This window comes from Papio anubis, chromosome 9 (assembly GCF_008728515.1).
Source record: "Papio anubis isolate 15944 chromosome 9, Panubis1.0, whole genome shotgun sequence".
In the NCBI taxonomy this organism is placed as follows: domain Eukaryota; kingdom Metazoa; phylum Chordata; class Mammalia; order Primates; family Cercopithecidae; genus Papio; species Papio anubis.
The window spans coordinates 67003932-67024442 of NC_044984.1; the positions used below are offsets into that span (position 1 = coordinate 67003932).

The following is a 20511-nucleotide window of genomic DNA, read 5'->3' on the forward strand; positions in this document are numbered from 1 at the left end:
TATCTATATACATTTGTACATATGTACACATAGGTGTTATCAATATTATTTATTTTCCTCATTTTGTTACAAAAGTCATCATCTAAAATATTTACTCATGCAAATTAGTGATTTAATAGGAAGAAGAGTAGACTTGTACCATTCCAATAGCATTTTATCCCTATTTTCTATATATGAAATATTACATTGAATAAAATTATAATAGAACATTACTGTACTTATAATTTTACTGATATTTGAAAGTAGGTACATTTTAAGAATATTTTAATTTTATTATAGAATTTTAATTATTAGTATATAGAAGTTTTAAACTGACCTTATGTTTATTTATTCTATACCCCATTTAGGAATATATTTTAAAGCAAGTTGCAACAACGTATATCAAGCTTGGGTGGCCGAAAAATAATTTTAATGGATCTCTTGTTCAAGCATCCTACCAACATGAGTACTGTTTTATTTTCTTATCCTCTTCATTTCCCGTAGAACTGTACAATAATGTACTACTAGTGCCATTGTGACTTTAGCAGCATGAGACAATCTTCCTTTCATTCTTCATCTTACATTTCGCTTTCCCAAGAGGACTGCCGCTGGGTAGCACAGTTTCCATTGCCTGATCCTGAGAACAAAGACGTTTCCTTGCTGTGTTTTAATTTAAGATCTACCTTTATTGGTGATATTGAGATCGGAACCCATGCCTCTCACTGGAGTACTGTCAAACTTTTAGTATGTTTAACTTCCACTCTGTCTAAGTGACTTTTACTCAGCAGCATAGGATTTCCAGATCTAAAAACCATTCCTATGTTAATAATCTATCTACTATTTAGGGAATGAATTTCTCTAACTTTCTTTTTAATTTGTTTCCCTTTTGATGATATCTAGAGAATTACGTAGAGAAGTTATAATGCTGGCCTGCAGTTTTGGCAACAAGCACTGTCACCAACAGGCATCAACTCTTATTTCAGATTGGATTTCCAGCAACAGGAACAGGTAAATTGAGCCAAATCCTGTATTTCTGATATTATTCAATAGTGCTTTCAGCTTCTCAGTGGATGCATTTCATTTACCAACTGGAGAAAAACAAGACAAGGGAAAACAAAAGCATGCAGCAACATTTTGTATCAGGTTCACAGCTTCCAAGGCAATAGTGTGAAAGTCACAATACAGGTATCTTTGAAATGTTTCATTGAGTTAATGCTAACTTTATTAATTTAGATCTTTATTTTTAAATATATATATAAGTTGTCACCTTATTTCAAGTTTTGAAAGCTCTGCTATCTCATGAGAACAAATAATGAAATTCAATCCAGACTCTTTCAGGTTCTTTATAAAGGTTGTGGTATTTATTCATAAAACAATTACCAGCATATGTCATAAACAAAGTAGCATAACAAATGTTAATATTAAAAACTAAAAATAAAAGGTTACGAAAAAAAGATCTTTCTTTTTTCAGTGACCCTTGACAATGACCTTAAACTTGTATCTTATCTTAGAATTTTGCCATATAGTATTTTAATATATGAGGTTAAAGTTGTTTAATTAAATTACTTTTGAGGAAAAAATACTCTGCCAAATGTCACTTGCTAATGAAAGGAATACTAAACATTAACATAATCAAAGATTATTAGTATTATGCCTACAGTATTTTAAGTCTTCTTAAGGTATCTATATATTTTCAAGGGTATTAATGTACTGTTTCTTTTTACACTTTGGACAACTGATATCCATTCCTCTCCAGTTTCTGGCCCCCATAACTAGAGTCTTTCCTCCTAAAAGGAAGAGAAGCTAGGGGTTGATTTGTACAGATGATGCTACGTTATTTGCAATAGCAGGGTTGTTCCTGATATGCGTGTGAGGGATGATCCCATGGGCAACAAAGAAAGACACTTGTTCTGGATAAACTTAAGAGAACTGCAGTCAGAATAACCTACTTATTGATAATTGGTATTTGTCTTGTTAAGCGCTATTTAGGTTTAGATTTTTTTTTTTTTTAACTATACTTTAAGTTCTAGGGTACATGTGGATAATGTGCAGGTTTGTTACATATGTATACTTGTGCCATGTTTGCGTGCTGCACCCATTAACTCATCAGCACCCATCAACTCGTCATTTACATCAGGTATAACTCCCAGTGCAATCCCTCCCCCCTCCCAACTCCCCATGATAGGCCCTGGTGTATGATGTTCCCCTTCCCGAGTCCAAGTGATCTCATTGTTCAGTTCCCACCTATGAGTGAGAACATGCGGTGTTTGGTTTTCTGTTCTTGCAATAGTTTGCTGAGAATGATGGTTTCCAGCCGGATCCATGTCCCTACAAAGGACACAAACTCATCCATTTTTATGGCTGCATAGAATTCCATGGTGTATATGTGCCACATTTTCTTAATGCAGTCTGTCACTGATGGACATTTGGGTTGATTCCAAGTCTTTGCTATTGTGAATAGTGCCACAATAAACATACGTGTGCATGTGTCTTTATAGCAGCATAATTTATAATCCTTTGGGTATATACCCAGTAATGGGATGGCTGGGTCATATGATACATCTAGTTCTAGATCCTTGAGGCATCGCCATACTGTTTTCCACAATGGTGTAATTAGTTTACAATCCCACCAACAGTGTAAAAGTGTTCCTCTTTCTCCACATCCTCTCCAGCACCTGTTGTTTCCTGACTTTTTAATGATTGCCATTCTAACTGGTGTGAGATGGTATCTCATTGTGGTTTTGATTTGCATTTCTCTGATGGCCAGTGATGATGAGCATTTTTTCATGTGTCTGTTGGCTGGATGAACGTCTTCTTTTGAGAACTGTCTGTTCATATCCTTTGCCCACATTTCGATGGGGTTGTTTGTTTTTTTCTTGTAAATTTGTTTGAGTTCTTTGTAGGTTCTGGATATTAGCCCTTTGTCAGATGAGTAGATTGCAAAAATTTTCTCCCATTCTGTAGGTTGCCTGTTCACTCTGATGGTAGTTTCTTTTGCTGTGCAGAAGCTCTTTAGTTTAATGAGATCCCATTTGTCAATTTTGGCTTTTGTTGCCATTGCTTTCGGTGTTTTCGACATGAAGTCCTTGCCCATGCCTATGTCCTGAATGGTATTACCTAGGTTTTCTTCTAGGGTTTTTATGGTATTAGGTCTAACATTTAAGTCTCTAATCCATCTTGAATGAATTTTCGTATAAGGAGTAAGGAAAGGATCCAGTTTCAGCTTTCTACTTATGGCTAGCCAATTTTCCCAGCACCATTTATTAAATAGGGAATCCTTTCCCCATTTCTTGTTTCTCTATGGTTTGTCAAAGATCAGATGGCTGTACATGTGTGGTATTATTTCTGAGGACTCTGTTCTGTTCCATTGGTCTATATCTCTGTTTTGGTACCAGTCCCATGCTGTTTTGGCTACTGTAGCCTTGTAGTATAGTTTGAAGTCAGGTAGCGTGATGCCTCCAGCTTTGTTCTTTTGACTTAGGATTGTCTTGGAGATGCGGGGTCTTTTTGGTTCCATATGAACTTTAAAGTAGTTTTTTCCAATTCTGTGAAGAAACTCATTGGTAGCTTGATGGGGATGGCATTGAATCTATAAATTACCTTGGGCATTATAGTCATTTTCATGATATTGATTCTTCCTATCCATGAGCATGGTATGGTCTTCCATTTGTTTGTGTCCTCCTTTATTTCACTGAGCAGTGGTTTGTAGTTCTCCTTGAAGAGGTCCTTTACATCCCTAGTAAGTTGGATTCCTAGGTATTTCATTCTCTTTGAAGCAATTGTGATGGAAGTTCGTTCATGATTTGGCTCTCTGTTTGTCTGTTACTGGTGTATAAGACTGCTTGTGATTTTTGCACATTAATTTTGTATCCTGAGACTTTGCTGAAGTTTCTTATCAGCTTAAGGAAATTTTGGGCTGAGACAATGGGGTTTTCTAAATACACAATCATGTCATCTGCAAACAGGGACAATTTGACGACTTCTTTTCCTAACTGAATACTGTTGATTTCTTTCTCTTGCCTGATTGCCCTAGCCAGAACTACCAACACTATGTTGAATAGGAGTGGTGAGAGAGGGCATCGCTGTCTTGTGCCAGTTTTCAAAGGGAATTTTTCCAGTTTTTGCCCATTCAGTATGATATTGGCTGTGGGTTTGTCATAAATAGCTCTTATTATTTTGAGATATGTTCCATCAATACCGAATTTATTGAGAGTGTTTAGCATGAAGGGCTGTTGAATTTTGTCAAAGGCCCTTTTTGCATCTATTGAGATAATCATGTGGTTTTTGTCTTTGGTTCTGTTTATATGCTGGATTACGTTTATTGATTTGCGTATGTTGAACCAGCCTTGCCTCCCAGGGATGAAGCTCACTTCATCATGGTGGATAAGCTTTTTGATGTGCTGCTGGATCTGGTTTGCCAGTATTTTATTGAGGATTTTTGCATCGATGTTCATCAGGGATATTGGTCTAAAATTCTTTTCTTGTAGTGTCTCTGCCAGGCTTTGGTATCAGGATGATGTTGGCCTCATAAAATGAGTTAGGGAGGATTCCCTCTTTTTCTATTGATTGGAATAGTTTCAGAAGGAATGGTACCAGCTCCTCCTTGAACCTCTGGTAGAATTCAGCTGGGAATCCATCTGGTCCTGGACTTTTTTTCATTGGTAGGCTATTAATTATTGCCTCAATTTCAGAGCCTACTATTGGTCTATTCAGGAATTCAGCTTCTTCCTGGTTTAGTCTTGGAAGAGTGTAAGTGTCCAGGAAATTATCCATTTCTTCTAGATTTTCTAGTTTATTTGCATAGAGGTGTTTATAGTATTCTCTGATGGTACTTTGTATTTCTGCGGGGTTGGTGGTGACATCCCCTTTATCATTTTTTATTGTGACTATTTGATTCTTCTCTCTTTTCTTCTTCATTAGTCTTTCTAGCGGTCTATCAATTTTGTTGATCTTTTCAAAAAACCAACTCCTGGATTCATTGATTTTTTGGAGGGTTTTTTGTGTCTCTACCTTCTTCAGTTCTGCTCTGATCTTAGTTATTTCTTGCCTTCTTCTAGCTTTTGAATGTGTTTGCTCTTGCTTCGCTAGTTCTTTTAATTGTGATGTTAGAGTGTCAATTTCAGATCTTTCCTGCTTTCTCTTGTGGGCATTTAGTGTTAAAATTTCCCTCTACACACTGCTTTAAATGTGTCCCAGAGATTCTGGTATGTTGTATCTTTGCTCTCATTGATTTCAAATAACATCTTTATTTCTGCCTTCATTTTGTTATGTGCCCAGTAGTCATTCAGGAGCAGGTTGTTCAGTTTCCATGTAGTTGAGCGGTTTTGATTGAGTTTCTTAGTCCTGAGTTCTAGTTTGATTGCACTGTGGTCTGAGAGACAGTTTGTTATAATTTCTGTTCTTGTACATTTGCTGAGGAGTGCTTTACTTCCAATTATGTGGTCAATTTTGGAATAAGTGTGATGTGCTGCTGAGTAGAATGTATATTCTGTTGATTTGGGGTGGAGAGTTCTGTAGATGTCTATTAGGTCTGCTTGCTGCAGAGATGAGTTCAATTCCTGGATATCCTTGTTAACTTTCTGTCTCGTTGATCTGTCTAATGTTGACAGTGGGGTGTTGAAGTCTCCCATTATTATTGTATGGAAGTCTAAGTCTCTTTGTAAGTCTTTAAGGACTTGCTTTATGAATCTGGGTGCTCCTGTATTGGGTGCATATATATTTAGGATAGTTAGCTCTTCCTGTTGAATTGATCCCTTTACCATTATGTAATGGTCTTCTTTGTCTCTTTTGATCTTTGATGGTTTAAAGTCTGTTTTATCAGAGACTAGTATTGCAACCCCTGCTTTTTTTTGTTCTCCATTTGCTTGGTAGATCTTCCTCCATCCCTTTATTTTGAGTCTATGTATGTCTCTGCATGTGAGATGGGTCTCCTGAATACAGCAAACTGACGGGTCTTGACTCTTTATCCAGTTTGCCAGTCTGTATCTTTTAATTGGAGTATTTAGTCCATTTACATTTAAGGTTAACTGTTATGTGTGAACTTGATCCTGCCATTATGATATTAACTGGTTATTTTGCTCATTTGTTGATACAGTTTCTTCCTAGCATCGATGGTCTTTATATTTTGGCATGTTTTTGCAATGGTTGGTACCGGTTGTTCCTTTCCATGTTTAGTACTTCCTTCAGGGTCTCTTGTAAGGCAGGCCTGGTGGTGACAAATTCTCTAAGCATTTGCTTATCTGTAAAGGATTTTATTTCTCCTTCACTTATGAAACTTAGTTTGGCTGGATATGAAATTCTGGGTTTAAAATTCCTTTCTTTAAGAATGTTGAATATTGGCCCCCACTCTCTTCTAGCTTGTAGAGTTTCTGCCGTGAGGTCTGCTATTAGTCTGATAGGCTTCCCTTTGTGGGTAACCCGACCTTTCTCTCTGGCTGCCCTTAAGAATTTTTCCTTCATTTCAACTTGGTGAATCTGACAATTATGTGTCTTGGAGTTGCTCTTCTCGAGGAGTATCTTTGTGGCATTCTCTGTATTTCCTGAATTTGAATGTTGGCCTGCTCTACTAGGTTGGGGAAGTTCTCCTGGATGATATCCTGAAGAGTGTTTTCCAACTTGGTTCCATTTTCCCCCTCACTTTCAGGCACCCCAATCAGACGTAGATTTGGTCTTTTTACATAATCCCATACTTCTTGCAGGCTTTGTTCATTTCTTTTTCTTCTTGTTTCTTTTGGTTTCTCTTCTCGCTTCATTTCATTCATTTGATCCTAAATCACTGATACTGTTTCTTCCAGTTGATCGAGTCGGTTACTGAAGCTTGTGCATTTGTCACGTATTTCTCGTGTCATCGTTTTCATCTCTGTCCATTCGTTTATTGCCTTCTCTGCATTAATTATTCTAGTTATCAATTCTTCCACTCTTTTCTCAAGATTTTTAGTTTCTTTGCGCTGGGTACGTAATTCCTCCTTTAGCTCTGAGAAGTTTGATGGACTGGAGCCTTCTTCTCTCATCTCATCAAAGTCATTCTCCATCCAGCTTTGATCCGTTGCTGGCGATGAGCTGCGTTCCTTTGCAGGGGGCGATACGCTCTTATTTTTTGAATTTCCAGCTTTTCTGCCCTGCTTTTTCCCCATCTTTGTGGTTTTATCTGCCTCTGGTCTTTGATGATGGTGACGTACTGATGGGGTTTTGGTGTGGGTGTCCTTCCTGTTTGTTAGTTTTCCTTCTAACAGTCAGGACCCTCAGCTGTAGGTCTGTTGGAGATTGCTTGAGGTCCACTCCAGACCCTATTTGCCTGGGTATCAGCAGCAGAGGCTGCAGAAGATAGAATATTGCTGAACAGCGAGTGTACCTGTCTGATTCTTGCTTTGGAAGCTTCCTCTCAGGGGTGTACTCCACTGTGTGAGGTGTGGGGTGTTGGTCTGCCCCTAGTCGGGGATGTCTCCCAGTTAGGCTACTCAGGGGTCAGGGACCCACTTGAGCAGGCAGTCTGTCCCTTCTCAGATCTCAACCTCCATGTTGGGAGATCCACTGCTCTCTTCAAAGCTGTCAGACAGAGTCGTTTGCGTCTGCAGAGGTTTCAGCTGCTTTTTGTTGTTGTTGTTGTTGTTTAGCTGTGCCCTGTCCCCAGAGGTGGAGTCTACAGAGAAAGGCAGGACTCCTTGAGCTGCTGTGAGCTCCACCCAGTTCGAGCTTCCCAGAGGCTTTGTTTATCTACTTAAGCCTCAGCAATGGCGGGCGCCCCTCCCCCAGCCTCTCTGCTGCCTTGCCGGGAGATCGCAGACTGCTGTACTAGCAATGAGGGCGGCTCCATGGGCGTGGGACCCTCCCAGCCAGGTGTGGGATATAGTCTCCTGGGATATAGTCTCCTGGTGTGCCCGTTTACTAAGATCCTTGGTAGAGCGCAGTATTGGGGTCGGAGTTACCCGATTTTTCCAGGTGTTGTGTGTCTCAGTTCCCCTGGCTAGGAAAATGGATTCCCTTCCCCCTTGAGCTTCCCAGGTGAGGCAATGCCTCCCCCTGCTTCAGCTCTCGCTGGTCCAGCTGCAGCAGCTGAGCAGCACTGATTGTCATGCACTCCCTAGTGAGATAAAACCAGTACCTCAGTTGAAAATGCAGAAATCACCTGTCTTCTGTGTCGCTTGCCCTGGGAGTTGGAGACTGGAGCTGTTCCTATATGGCCATCTTGCTCCACCCCCTAGGTTTAGATTTAATATCTAAATGACTAGATCAAAGAGTAACTATTCTGTTCAAAAGGTCTCTGTAGGAATCTTTCACAGCATTATTTAGTAACTCATCATAATACTTCACCTTCCTGTAGCATTTCCTGCTTGCCCTCTAAATTAATTGTTTCTGGTCTTATATAAGCTAAAAAGGAAAATATTTTATCAGTATCATCTGCCAATTGATCTATCATCTATTTGAAGACAGCAATCCAATATTTCATCTGTCTTCTCTAGAACCAAAGTGTACCCATTTTTTAAATTTTCAAGATATTTTGCTAAGTCTTCTGAAAACTATTTCATTAGACCTGAAAATGTTATACAAACTTTTTTACTATTTTTACCACCTCCTTCAATTCTACCACATATAATCTGACCATGGAAGTAAATATTTATCCAAAATAAATACAGCCACAATTTTATTAAAATCCATATCATATATACATATAAAAAAGATGAAATGTATTATGGAGAAATTATAGTCTCTTCTTTCTTCCCTTTTGTTTTTGTGTGTTTTGTTTGTTTTTGTTTTATTTTGCTATACACGTGCGCTTTTTCAGAGCTGATTATTGTTTTAAAACTTTAATGGGTCTACTCGTATAAACATGTTTTTCTACCATGTTGTTAAAATTGGACTCACACCATTGCATCACCATAATTTCTCTAGAAAGCATTCGACTCCTAATATCACTGTCTAAATTTTAGAAATATAGCTTTTGGGAAAAATGCTACGTTAAAAATAGTTCATTTATTTAGGAAGATTTTTTGAATAATTCTCAGTACCATCTGGTAGCTGGAAATCAAAGAAGTGGATCTTAACATTCATAGAGGAACTGTTTTTTAAACAATTTGATTTTGAAATAAGAACTAAGTACAAGATAGAGTGTGAACACAAAGAAAGGAAACATTACTATCTTGGAGGGATCTCATTTTGATTCATGAAGCATAAGTAAGACTTAAGTGGATAGGGCAGGACTCAAGGCAGGAGTAGGTGTCTATGAATATGTAAGGTGGGTAGATGGGAATTCTAGACAGAATAAAGCCACACGTGTTTCTGTTTAATTTAATAAGTACGGTAATATTTGACTTGTAAACTTGAACAATTCATCAGCTCATTTTGGTTTTGGTAACTCTGCCACTTATCTGTGGTAAAATAATAAAATTTGGGCCAAACAACTTAAGATTCTTTTGTCATTTCCTTCATTACTTTCATTTTATATTCTCTGCCTTGCTTTCTTTTGTAACAGGGAAAGTAAACATGTTAAGTGAAATTAACTCTGTATTTACTAAGATTTGCTTAACCCACCACATGACATGCCCAGCAAGCACAGGTCACCTCCGGCAGTGAGGACAGATGATATCCACTATGCTACTAGGTGTGTGTGAAGATCAGAGGTGTAATCTGTATTTTTTGGATGACAGCTTGATAATTAAACAATAATGCAATCTTGTAGTTGGTGCTGAGTTTAAGTTTCTCAAATTGAGTCAAAAAAGAAAGAACAATATTTCTTTTTAAAATGGCCCTGTAACAATAGACCAGTAATCCTTGTTTGTTTGCTTTTTGTTTAACTGAAGCCTTAAATAGAGTGATTTACAAAAGTCATCTCAGAAAAGAATACTAGAGGTAATGTAGTAGACTTATGAAATATCTTGGGAAATACATATTTATTCTAATATGTCTACAAAACAGTGAGTCATAGAAGTAGCAGGGATTGCAAATTTGGGGGTGTTGTACTATACTATGCAGCATAATATTGATACATTGGGGATATGGGTAAAATCAGTGACATCAGAATCACAAAAATGGAATGAATGTGAAAGGTGCTGCAGGGAGGGATAATGGAACCAAAAAGTACAATGAATAGCTAGAGATTGTAGCAGCAGAAAGAAAAATTCAAGAGCTACAGTGGATGATAAATTGAATGAGTTGACATTCTAATACCTGTTAAAATATTCAAATGCTACAGTGTGTTGAATTGTAATAGCGATGTCATGCATAAAAAGGGATTGAGCTACATTCAGGTCTTGTTAGGCTGCAATTTGGAGACTCAGTTCAACAAAAAAAGCACATTTCAAAAAAGAGACAAATTGCCAAGCATTTGGTGGAGATACAATACAAATGATAAAAAGATCTTGAGCACATGAGCTATGAGAGGAGCTTGTGAAAATTGAAAATCTTAAAAAATAAAAAAAAAAGACACAGAAAAGATGACGGCCTTTTTCTATGCATAAAAGCATTATAAAGGGAATAGAAATTGGTTTCTTTCACTGGTTGGTGCAAATAAGGAAGAAATAATAGGCCCAAGTCTCACTGAGTTTAAAAAAAAAAATTGGACATAGTATTACTGCAGATATGGTATTATAGGGTTTTCCCTAAGTAATAAATTTGACCAGCAGTTAAATATGTATCATAACAATGTATTTAAATACTGTTAAAGGGCACAATTTAAAGCTGTAAGCCAATACAACATAAAGTTTGAAAGGATTTATTTTTATTTTATTTTTTGTTATGCTTTAAGTTCTAGGGTACAGGGGTACAATGTGCAGGTTTGTTACCTATGTATACATGTGCCATGTTGGTGTACTATACCCATTAACTCGTCGTTTACATTACGTATATCTCCTAATGCTATCCCTCCCTCCTGCCCCTACACCACAACAGGCCCTGGTGTGTGATGTTCCCCTTCCTGTGTCCAAGTGTTCTCATTGTTCAATTCCCACCTATGAGTGAGAACATGCGGTGTTAGGTGTTAGGTTTTCTGTTCTTGCAATAGTTTTCTGAGAATGATGGTTTCCAGCTGCATCCCTGGCCCTGCAAAGGACATGAACTCATCCTTTTTTATGGCTGCATAGTATTCCACCATTTATATTGCCACATTTTCTTAATCCAATCTGTCATTGATGGACATTTGGGTTGATTCCAAGTCTTTGCTATTTCTCCATATCCTCTCCAGCACCTGTTATTTCCTGATTTTTTAATGATTGCCATTCTAACTGGTGTGAGATGGTATCTCATTGTGGTTTTGATTTGCATTTCTCTGATGGCTAGTGATGATGAGCATTTTTTCATGTGTCTGTTGGCTGGATGAACGTCTTCTTTTGAGAAGTGTCCTGAATAGTATTGCCTAGGTTTTCTTCAAGGGGTTTCATGGTTTTAGGTCTAACATTTAAGTCTCTAATCCATCTTGAATTTGTTATTGTGAACAGTGTCACAATAAACATACGTGTGCATGTGTCTTTATTGCAGCATGATTTATAATCCTTTGGGTATATACCCAGTAATGGGATGGCTGGGTCAAATGGTATTTCTAGTTCTAGATCCTTGAGGCATTGCCACACTGTCTTCAACAATGGTTGAACTAGTTTACAGTCCCACCAACAGTGAAAGAGTGTTCCTATTTCTCCATATCCTCTCCAGCACCTGTTATTTCCTGATTTTTTAATGATTGCCATTCTAACTGGTGTGAGATGGTATCTCACTGCGGTTTTGATTTGCATTTCTCTGATGGCTAGTGATGATGAGCATTTTTTCATGTGTCTGTTGGCTGGATGAACGTCTTCTTTTGAGAAGTGTCTGTTCATATCCTTTGCCCACTTTTTGAAGGGATTGTTTGTTTTTTTCTTGTAAATTTGTTTGAGTTCCTTGTAGGTTCTGGATATTAGCCTTTTGTCAGATGAGTAGATTGCGAAAATTTTCTCCCATTCAGTAGGTTGCCTGTTCACTCTGATGGTAGTTTCTTTTGCTGTGCAGAAGCTCTTTAGTTTAATTAGATCCCATTTGTCTATTCTGGCTTTTGTTGCCATTGCTTTTCGTGTTTTAGACATGAAGTCTTTGCCCATGCCTATGTCCTGAATGGTACTACCTAGGTTTTCTTCAAGGGGTTTCATGGTTTTAGGTCTAACATTTAAGTCTCTAATCCATCTTGAATTAATTTTTGTATAAGGTGTAAGGAAGGGATCCAATTTCAGCTTTCTACTTATGACTAGCCAGTTTTCCCAGCACCATTTATTAAGTAGGGAATCCTTACCCTATTTCTTGTTTTTGTTGTTTGTCAAAGATCAGATGGTTGTAGATGTGTGTTATTACCTCTGAGGGCTTTGTTCTGTTCCATTGGTCTATATCTCTGTTTTGGTACCAGTCCCATGCTGTTTTGGCTACTGTAGCCTTGTAGTATAGTTTGAAGTCAAGTAGCGTGATGCCTCCAGCTTTGTTCTTTTGACTTAGGATTATCTTGGCAATGTGGGCTCTTTTTTGGTTCCATATGAACTTTAAAGTAGTTTTTTCCAATTCTGTGAAGAAAGTCATTGGTAGCTTAATGGGGATGTCATTGAATCTATAAATTGCCTTGGGCAGTATGGCCATTTTCACGATATTGGTTCTTCCTATCCATGATCATGGAATTTTCTTCCATTTGTTTATGTGCTTTTTTATTTCGTTGAGCAGTGGTTTGTAGTTCTCCTTGAAGAGCTCCTTCACATTCATTGTAAGTTGTATTCCTAGGTATTTTATTCTCTTTGAAGCAATTGTGAATGGGAGTTCACTCATGATTTGGCTCTCTGTTTTTCTGTTATGATTGTATAAGACTGCTTGTGATTTTTGCATATTGATTTTGTATCCTGAGAATTTCCTGAAGTTGCTTATCAGCTTAAGGAGATTTGGGGCTGAGATGATGGGGTTTTCTAAATATACAATCATGTCATCCGTACCAATTTGACTTCTTTTCCTAATTGAATACCCTTTATTTCTTTATCTTGTCTGACTGCCCTGGCCAGAGATTCCAACACTGTGTTGAATAGGAGTGGTGAGAGAGGGCATCCCTTCTTCTGCCAGTTTTCAAAGGGAATGTTTCCAGTTTTTGCCCATTCAGTATGATATTGGCTGTGGGTTTGTCATAAATAGCTCTTATTATTTTGAGATACGTTCCATCAATACCTAATTTATTGAGAGTGTTTAGCATGAAGGGCTGTTGAATTTTGTCAAAGACCTTTTCTGCATCTACTGAGATAACCATGTGGTTTTTGTCTTTGGTTCTGTTTATATGCTGGATTATGTTTATTGATTTGCATATGTTGAACCAGCCTTGCATCCCAGGGATGAAGCCCACTTGATGATGGTGGATAAACTTTTTGATGTGCTGCTGCATTTGATTTGCCAGTATTTTGTTGAGGATTTTTGCATCGATGTTCATCAGGGATATTGGTCTAAAATTCTCTTTTTTTTTTTATGTCTCTGTCAGGCTTTGGTATCAGGATGATGCTGGCCTCATAAAATGCGTTAGGGAGGATTCCCTCTTTTTCTATTGATTGGAATAGTTTCAGAAGGAATAGTACCAGATCCTCCTTGTACCTCTGGTAGAATTTGACTGTGTATCACACTTTTTTTGGTTGGTAAGCTATTAATTATTGCCTCAACTTCAGAGCCTGTTGTTGGTCTATTCGTGGATTCAACTTCTTCCTGGTTTAGTCTTGGGAGAGTGTATGTCTCCAAGAATTAATCCATTTCTTCTAGGTTTGTAGTTTTTTTGCGTAGAGGTGTTTATAGTATTCTCTGATGGTAGTTTGTATTTCTGTGGGGTTGATGGTGACATCCCCTTTATCATTTTTTATTGCAGGTATTTCATTCTTCTCTCTTTTCATCTTTATTAGTCTTGCTAGCAGTCTATCACTTTTGTTGATCTTTTCAAAAAACCAACTCCTGGATACATTGATTTTTTGGAGGGTTTTTTGTGTCTCTATCTCCTTCAGTTCTGCTCTGATCTTAGTTATTTCTTGCCTTCTGCTAGCTTTTGAATGTGTTTGCTCTTGCTTCTCTAGTTCTTTTAATTGTGATATTAGGGTGTCAATTTCACATCTTTCCTTTTTTCTCTTGTGGGCATTTAGTGCTATAAATTTCCATCCACACACTGCTTTAAATGTGTCCCAGAGATTCTGGTATGTTGTATCTTTGTTCTCATTGATTTCAAATAACATCTTTATTTCTGCCTTCATTTCATTATGTACCCAGTAGTCATTCAGGAGCAGGTTGTTCAGTTTCCATGTAGTTGAGCGGTTTTGATTGAGTTTCTTATTCCTGAGTTCTAGTTTGATTGCACTGTGGTCTGAGAGACAGTTTGTTATAATTTCCGTTCTTTTACATTTGGTGAGGAGTGCTTTACTTTCAACTGTGTGGTCAATTTTGGAATAAGTACGATGTGGTGCTGAGAAGAATGTATATTCTGTTGATATGGGGTGGAGAGTTCTGTAGGTATCTATTAGGTCCGCTTAGTGCAGAGATGAGTTCAATTCCTGGATATCCTTGTTAACTTTCTGTCTCGTTGGTCTGTCTAATGTTGAGAGTGGGGTATTAAAGTCTCCCATTGTTATTGTTTGGGAGTGTAAGTGTCTTTGTAAGTCTCTAAGGACTTGCTCTGTGAATCTGGGTGCTCCTGTATTGGGTGCATATATATTTAGGATAGTTAGCTCTTCTTGTTGAATTGATCCTTTTACCATTATGTAATGGCCTTTTTTGTCTCTTTTGATCTTTGATGGTTTAACGTCTGTTTTATCAGAGACTAGGATTGCAACCCCTGCCTTTTTTTGTTTTCCATTTGCTTGGTAGATCCTCTTCCATCCATTTATTTTGAGCCTATGTGTGTCTCTGCACGTGAGATGGGTCTCCTGAATACAGCACACTGATGGGTGCTGATGCTCTTTATCCAATTTGCCAGTCTATGTCTTTTAATTGGAGCATTTATGCCATTTACATTTAAGGTTAATACTGTTATGTGTGAACTTGATCCTGTCATTGTGATATTAGCTGGTTATTTTGCTTGTTAGTTGATGCAGTTTCTTCCTAGAATCAATGGTCTTTACATTTTGGCATGTTTTTGCAGTGGCTGGTACCAGTTGTTCCTTTCCATGTTTAGTGCTTCCTTCAGGATCTCTTGTAGGACAGGCCTGATGGTGACAAAATCTCTCAGCATTTGCTTGTCTGTAAAGGATTTTATTTCTTCTTCACTTATGAAACTTTGTTTGGCTGGTTATGAAATTCTGGGTTGATAATTCTTTTGTGTAAAAATGTTGAATATTGCCCCCCACTCTCTTCTAGCTTGTAGAGTTTCTGCCAAGAGATCCGCTGTTAGTCTGATGGGCTTCCCTTTGTGTGCAACCCGATCTTTCTCTCTGGCTGTCCTTAACATTTTTCCTTCATTTCAACTTTGGTGAATCTGACAATTATGTGTCTTGGAGTTGCTCTTCTCGAGGAGTATCTTTGTGGCATTCTCTGTATTTCCTGAATTTGAATGTTGGCCTGCCTTACTGGGTTGGGGAAGTTCTCCTGGATAATATCCTGCAGAGTGTTTTCCAACTTGGTTCCATTCTCCCCATCACTTTCAAGTACACTAATCAGACGTAAATTTGGTCTTTTCACATAGTCCCATATTTCTTGGAGGCTTTGTTCATTTTTTACTCTTTTTTTCTCTAAACTTCTCTTTTCGCTTCATTTCATTCATTTGATCTTCAGTCATTGATACCCTTTCTTCCAGTTGATCGAGTCGGTTACTCAAGCTTGTGCGTTTATCACGTAGTTCTAGTGTCATGGTTTTCATCTCTATCAGGTCATTTAAGGACTTCTCTACATTGGTTATTCCAGTTAGCCATTCGTCAAATCTTTTTTCAAGGTTTTTAGTTTCTTTGTGCTCGGTTCGTAGTTCCTCCTTTAGCTCGGAGAATTTTGATTGTCTGAAGTCTTCTTCTCTCAACTCATCAAAGTCATTCTCCGTCCAGCTTTGTTCCATTGCTGGTGAGGAGCTGCGTTCCTTTGGAGGGGGAGAGGTGCTCTGATTTCTACAATTTTCATCTTTCCTGCACTGTTTTTTCCCTCTCTTTGTGGTTTTATCTACCTTTAGTCTTTGACGGTGGTGACATACAGATGGGGTTTTGGCATGGGTGTCCTTTCTGTTTGTTAGTTTTCCTTCTAACAGTCAGGACCCTCAGCTGCAGGTCTGTTGGAGTTTGCTTGAGAACCATTCCAGACCCTGTTTGCCTGGGCATCAGCAGCATAAGCTGCAGAAGAGTGAATATTGCTGAACAGCAGATGTTGCTGTCTGATTGTTCCTCTGGAAGCTTCATCTCAGAGGTGTACCTGGCTGTGTGAGGTGTCAGTCTGCCCCCAGTGGGGGATGTCTCCCAGTTAGGCTACTCAGGTGTCAGATACCCACTTGAGGAGGCAGTCTGTCCATTCTCAGATCTCAAACTCTGTGCTGGGAGAACCACTACTCTCTTCAAACCTGTCAAACAGGCACATTTATATCTGCAGAGGTTTCTGTTGCCTTTTGCTTGGCTATGCCCTGTTCCCAGAGGTGGAGTCTACAGAAGCAGACAGGCCTCCTTGAGCTGTGGTGACCTCCACCCAGTTCGAGCTTCCTGGCCGCTTTGTTTATCTACTTAAGCCTCAGCAATGGTGGGCGCCCCTCCCCCAGCCTCTCTGCCACCTTGCAGTTAGATCTCAGACTGCTGTGCTAGCAATGAGGGGGGCTCCATGGGCATGGGACCCTCTGAGCCAGGCGCAGGATATAATCTCCTGGTGTGCCATTTGCTAAGACCTTTGGTAAAGCGCAGTATTAGGGTGGGAGTGACCCGATTTTCCAGGTGTTGTTACGATTTCCCTTGGCTAGGAAAGGGAATTCCCTTCCCCCTTGCACTTCTTAGGCGAGGCAATGCCTCGCCCTGCTTCAGCTCTCACTCATTGGGCTGCACCCACTGTCCTGCACCCACTGTCTGACACACCCTAGTTAGATGAACCTGGTACCTCAGTTGGAAATGCAGAAATCACCCATCCTCTGAGTCGCTCACACTGGGACCTGGATGCTGGAGCTGTTCCTATTCGGCCATCTTGGTGCCAAGTCCCCAAGGATTTAATCTAAAGCATTACTCAATAGATAATAATGTCTATTCCCTAACATAAATTGAAGACTGGTATCTTCACTATACTTAAAAAAATTACCCTGAAACAACACAGCACCTTCTTATATAGTAAATGTTTATTGAATTGAAATAAATTGGGTATTCATTTTGAAACTGAAAAAACAAAACAATTCCATAATAAAAATTCTAAGTAGAGGCAAATCTCTACTTTGCAACATACACAATACATGAGCTTCACTACTTATTTAATTAGTTATAACATTACTAATATTGTCTTTAACGATAATCATAAAACTATATTTTCTTTATTTTCTATATTGAGCATTTACTGCATTGTGAGTGCTGGCTAAGTGCTTTTTGTGTATTATCTCACTATTTTTATTTTTGTTTCTTACCAAAACCAAATTCTAAATTTACAGAAGTTATGCAACTTGCCAAGATTATATGACAATAGGTGGTAGAGCTGGACTTCTTTACCCAGCTTGCCTGCCCCCTAACGCTGTTGCATGTGGTTCTGCAGTATATCACACTACTATATATCAGTAAAATACATTTGTTCCAAAATGGTAAAATGAATAAATAAAAATTGTCTGACAGACGTCAAGTACTCACTTCAGTGAGTAAGCAACAGTTTTATGCACATGGATTGCATGGTGCTATATGGCAGAAGCCAGTGGTTTTTGAACCTGAACATGCACCTGAAATATCAGATGGGATTAAAACAGTTTGTTGGACTCCACCTTCTGAGTTTCTGATTTAGTAGGTAGAATGAGGCCCAAGGTTTTGTATTTATAACACGTTCCCATGTAATGTTGATGCTGGTGGTATAGGTACCACACTTTGGGAATCGCTGGTTTAGTGAAAGGTTACTGTTTTCAGAGTTAAGACACTTGTGGTCAAATTGAAGTTGTTTCCCTAAATAACCTTGGAAAAGTCTTTTAGTTTCCTCATGTGCAAAATGGCAATCATATTACTAACCACACAAGTCATGAGAGTTATGTAAAAGAATGCCTATATAATACTTAACCTTTGCAGAAAATTATAAAACACTGGTCTTCTTCAGGGTTACCCTCTACTTGTTTTCACTATCTTTGGATAGTGGGCAGTGTGAATTTTAAGTGGGTACAGTAGAAATAGTAACACTTATTGAATGCCTTCAATGCTCAATCTACCCTCTATAAGTTTTGAGTCTTACAAGGATGTGACCTGTGACATAAAATATAAAACAAAATGCTACCATAGAGATTCTCAATTTAGGAGCAGGAGGACATTTGCCCCTTTTCCCCTATTTTGAGGAATAGTGCCTGTCTTGGCCTCCTGGCAGATATAACTGTTTCATCTTTGCTCTTCTTAATCAGCTGCTATTCATGGGAAATATCCCTTTGTCCACCAGAACTCACTTTATCTCATAGTGTAGAGTGTTCCAGATAGCTGTGTTCCTTTATGTCTGATCCTTATCATCAATGTTTGCTTTTCTTATGTGAGAACATAAATGTGGAGGGACAAAAGACTCTTTCCACTATGGTCTGTGTATATCTCGTCCAGAAACCTCATGTTTTCTTTCCCCAAAACATAGATCCTAACTTATTGTTTATGTTTCCAAGTTGGTGTGGTCCTATTTCCTCAGTTCTTTATACCACTATTTTTATTTTTCTTATTATAAATTGTTTCACTCTAAACTTTCATAGGCTAAAGTCAGACCTGCCACTCTAGTGCTGTAACCAACATAGACATTTTGTAGACCAGTGAGCATAGCAAGGAGTTTGTATGGAATAGAAAAAAGAACAGGGCTGCCCACCCTTCCAATGAGTTGGGCTCAGGAATTAGCTTGTCCTTTGTCATTAAACAGTTGTGGCTTTAGACAAGTCAGTTAAATTCTCTAAATCTCAACTGTATTTCTGAAGTAAAGAGATTGCCCCCAAATTTCCAGTGCTTATATCAGCTCTAAAAGTTCAAAATTTCACACTCACTGTGTATGAACATCAATCCATAAATCATACAATTTTCCCACAATAGGACTAATTTCATTTCTCTTTGGATTATTGAGTTGAATGGTGTATGTTTTATGCATATGCACTCAATAAATATACATCAAATAACTCCTATGTGTTGGGCAGTGTTAGACATTTAGAATGTGTCATTCAGTCAGTCAACTAATGCTAGCCCCTTTTATTGTCAGGAATTAAAAATACATAGTTCCTGCCTTTACACACCCCAAAGTCAGGTGGAGTGGTAAGAAGGTAAGAGGAAAATAAAAGTTGTTCAAATAGTCACACAAAGGTAAAAATACAACTCAAGACAAGTGCAACAAATGAAAGTTTGGTGGTGTTCTGAGAGACTCTCAAATGAGAATTTGGTAAGTGCAAGGAGATGAGGAAAAAATGTCCAGCCCTGAGAGCTGGTAGTGCAAATGAAAAGGATTGGAGCTATTTGACCATTATTGAGGAAGAAAGAGTGACGGGAGTTAATGATTGCATTATTGAGTAAGAGAAAGAAATGCATTAAGGACAATTTACTAGAATAATTGAATAGCTCTCAAACTTTATGTACATGTATCTCCTAAAATAATATGTTTAAGTTTACATCTAAAATTCTCCATCATACATTTAGATAATTGCAAGGATTTAACTTCTAGCATATTTTTATAGGCATTTTCAAATAAAATATTTTCAGTCTCTCTAAATGTATCCAGTATAATCTAAAAGCCTAGCTATTTTTTACTTTAAAATAACGACCGTTAGTCATAGCTATTTTTTACTTCAAAGTGGCCATTAGTCATTTTTAAATGTGATGAAGTTTTTAATTTAATAGTCACAGACTTTATATCATTTCTCTCTCTCCCCCAAACTTGTGTTCCAATATATTGCTTCCTGGAAATCTTTTATGTATCATCCTATCATACCCCTCTGCAAAAAAAAAAAAAAAAAAAAAAAAAAAAATCCAAACACACATATATATGTTATTTTTTCATGTCATACTAAAAGTTTGTGTTAAATTTGTTTTCTAAATCGACTTATCATTACAATTGTTAATTTGATAATTTCCAAACATAAAAAATTGTTAAATATGGAAGTAAAAAAATAAGATAGGCCATTTTCCAATGAACTTACATATTTAAGGAAAAATATTACTCATTTCTGAATGAGAAAAGTTTCACCATCAATTCCATCCCTATTTTCATGTTAAAGTTCTGAGAAATCTTATGCATAAAAATAAGTAGATGGGAATGAAAGGTGTTTTGTTGTAGCAATTTGACACAGTTCTTTACAATCTTCCCAAATTCATGCTAAATATCACGTAGTAATCTATTACCAAAATTTTTAAACTATCACCTGAAAATTTGATTAGGGCTTTCTCCAGATTTTATAGAAGTAAAGAATTTAAAAATTCAAAACTCGTTTCCTAA

At 37.8% G+C, this 20511-nt stretch overlaps 1 protein-coding gene across 4 annotated transcripts in view; it reads left to right on the forward strand.

Annotated features, from left to right (window-relative positions):
* Nucleotides 1-20511, forward strand: part of TRHDE (thyrotropin releasing hormone degrading enzyme) — a 417014-nt gene that overhangs the window by 363597 nt on the left and 32906 nt on the right. For 3 of the 4 annotated variants that reach the window (XM_009181217.3, XM_017946009.3, XM_003906790.4), the window contains exons 14-15: nt 348-445; nt 880-987. The exons of the other annotated variant lie outside the window; for it this stretch is intronic. In XM_009181217.3, the coding sequence (XP_009179481.3) occupies nt 348-445; nt 880-987 (206 nt within the window). The remainder of the gene's footprint in view (nt 1-347; nt 446-879; nt 988-20511) is intronic. 4 annotated transcript variants of the gene reach the window in all.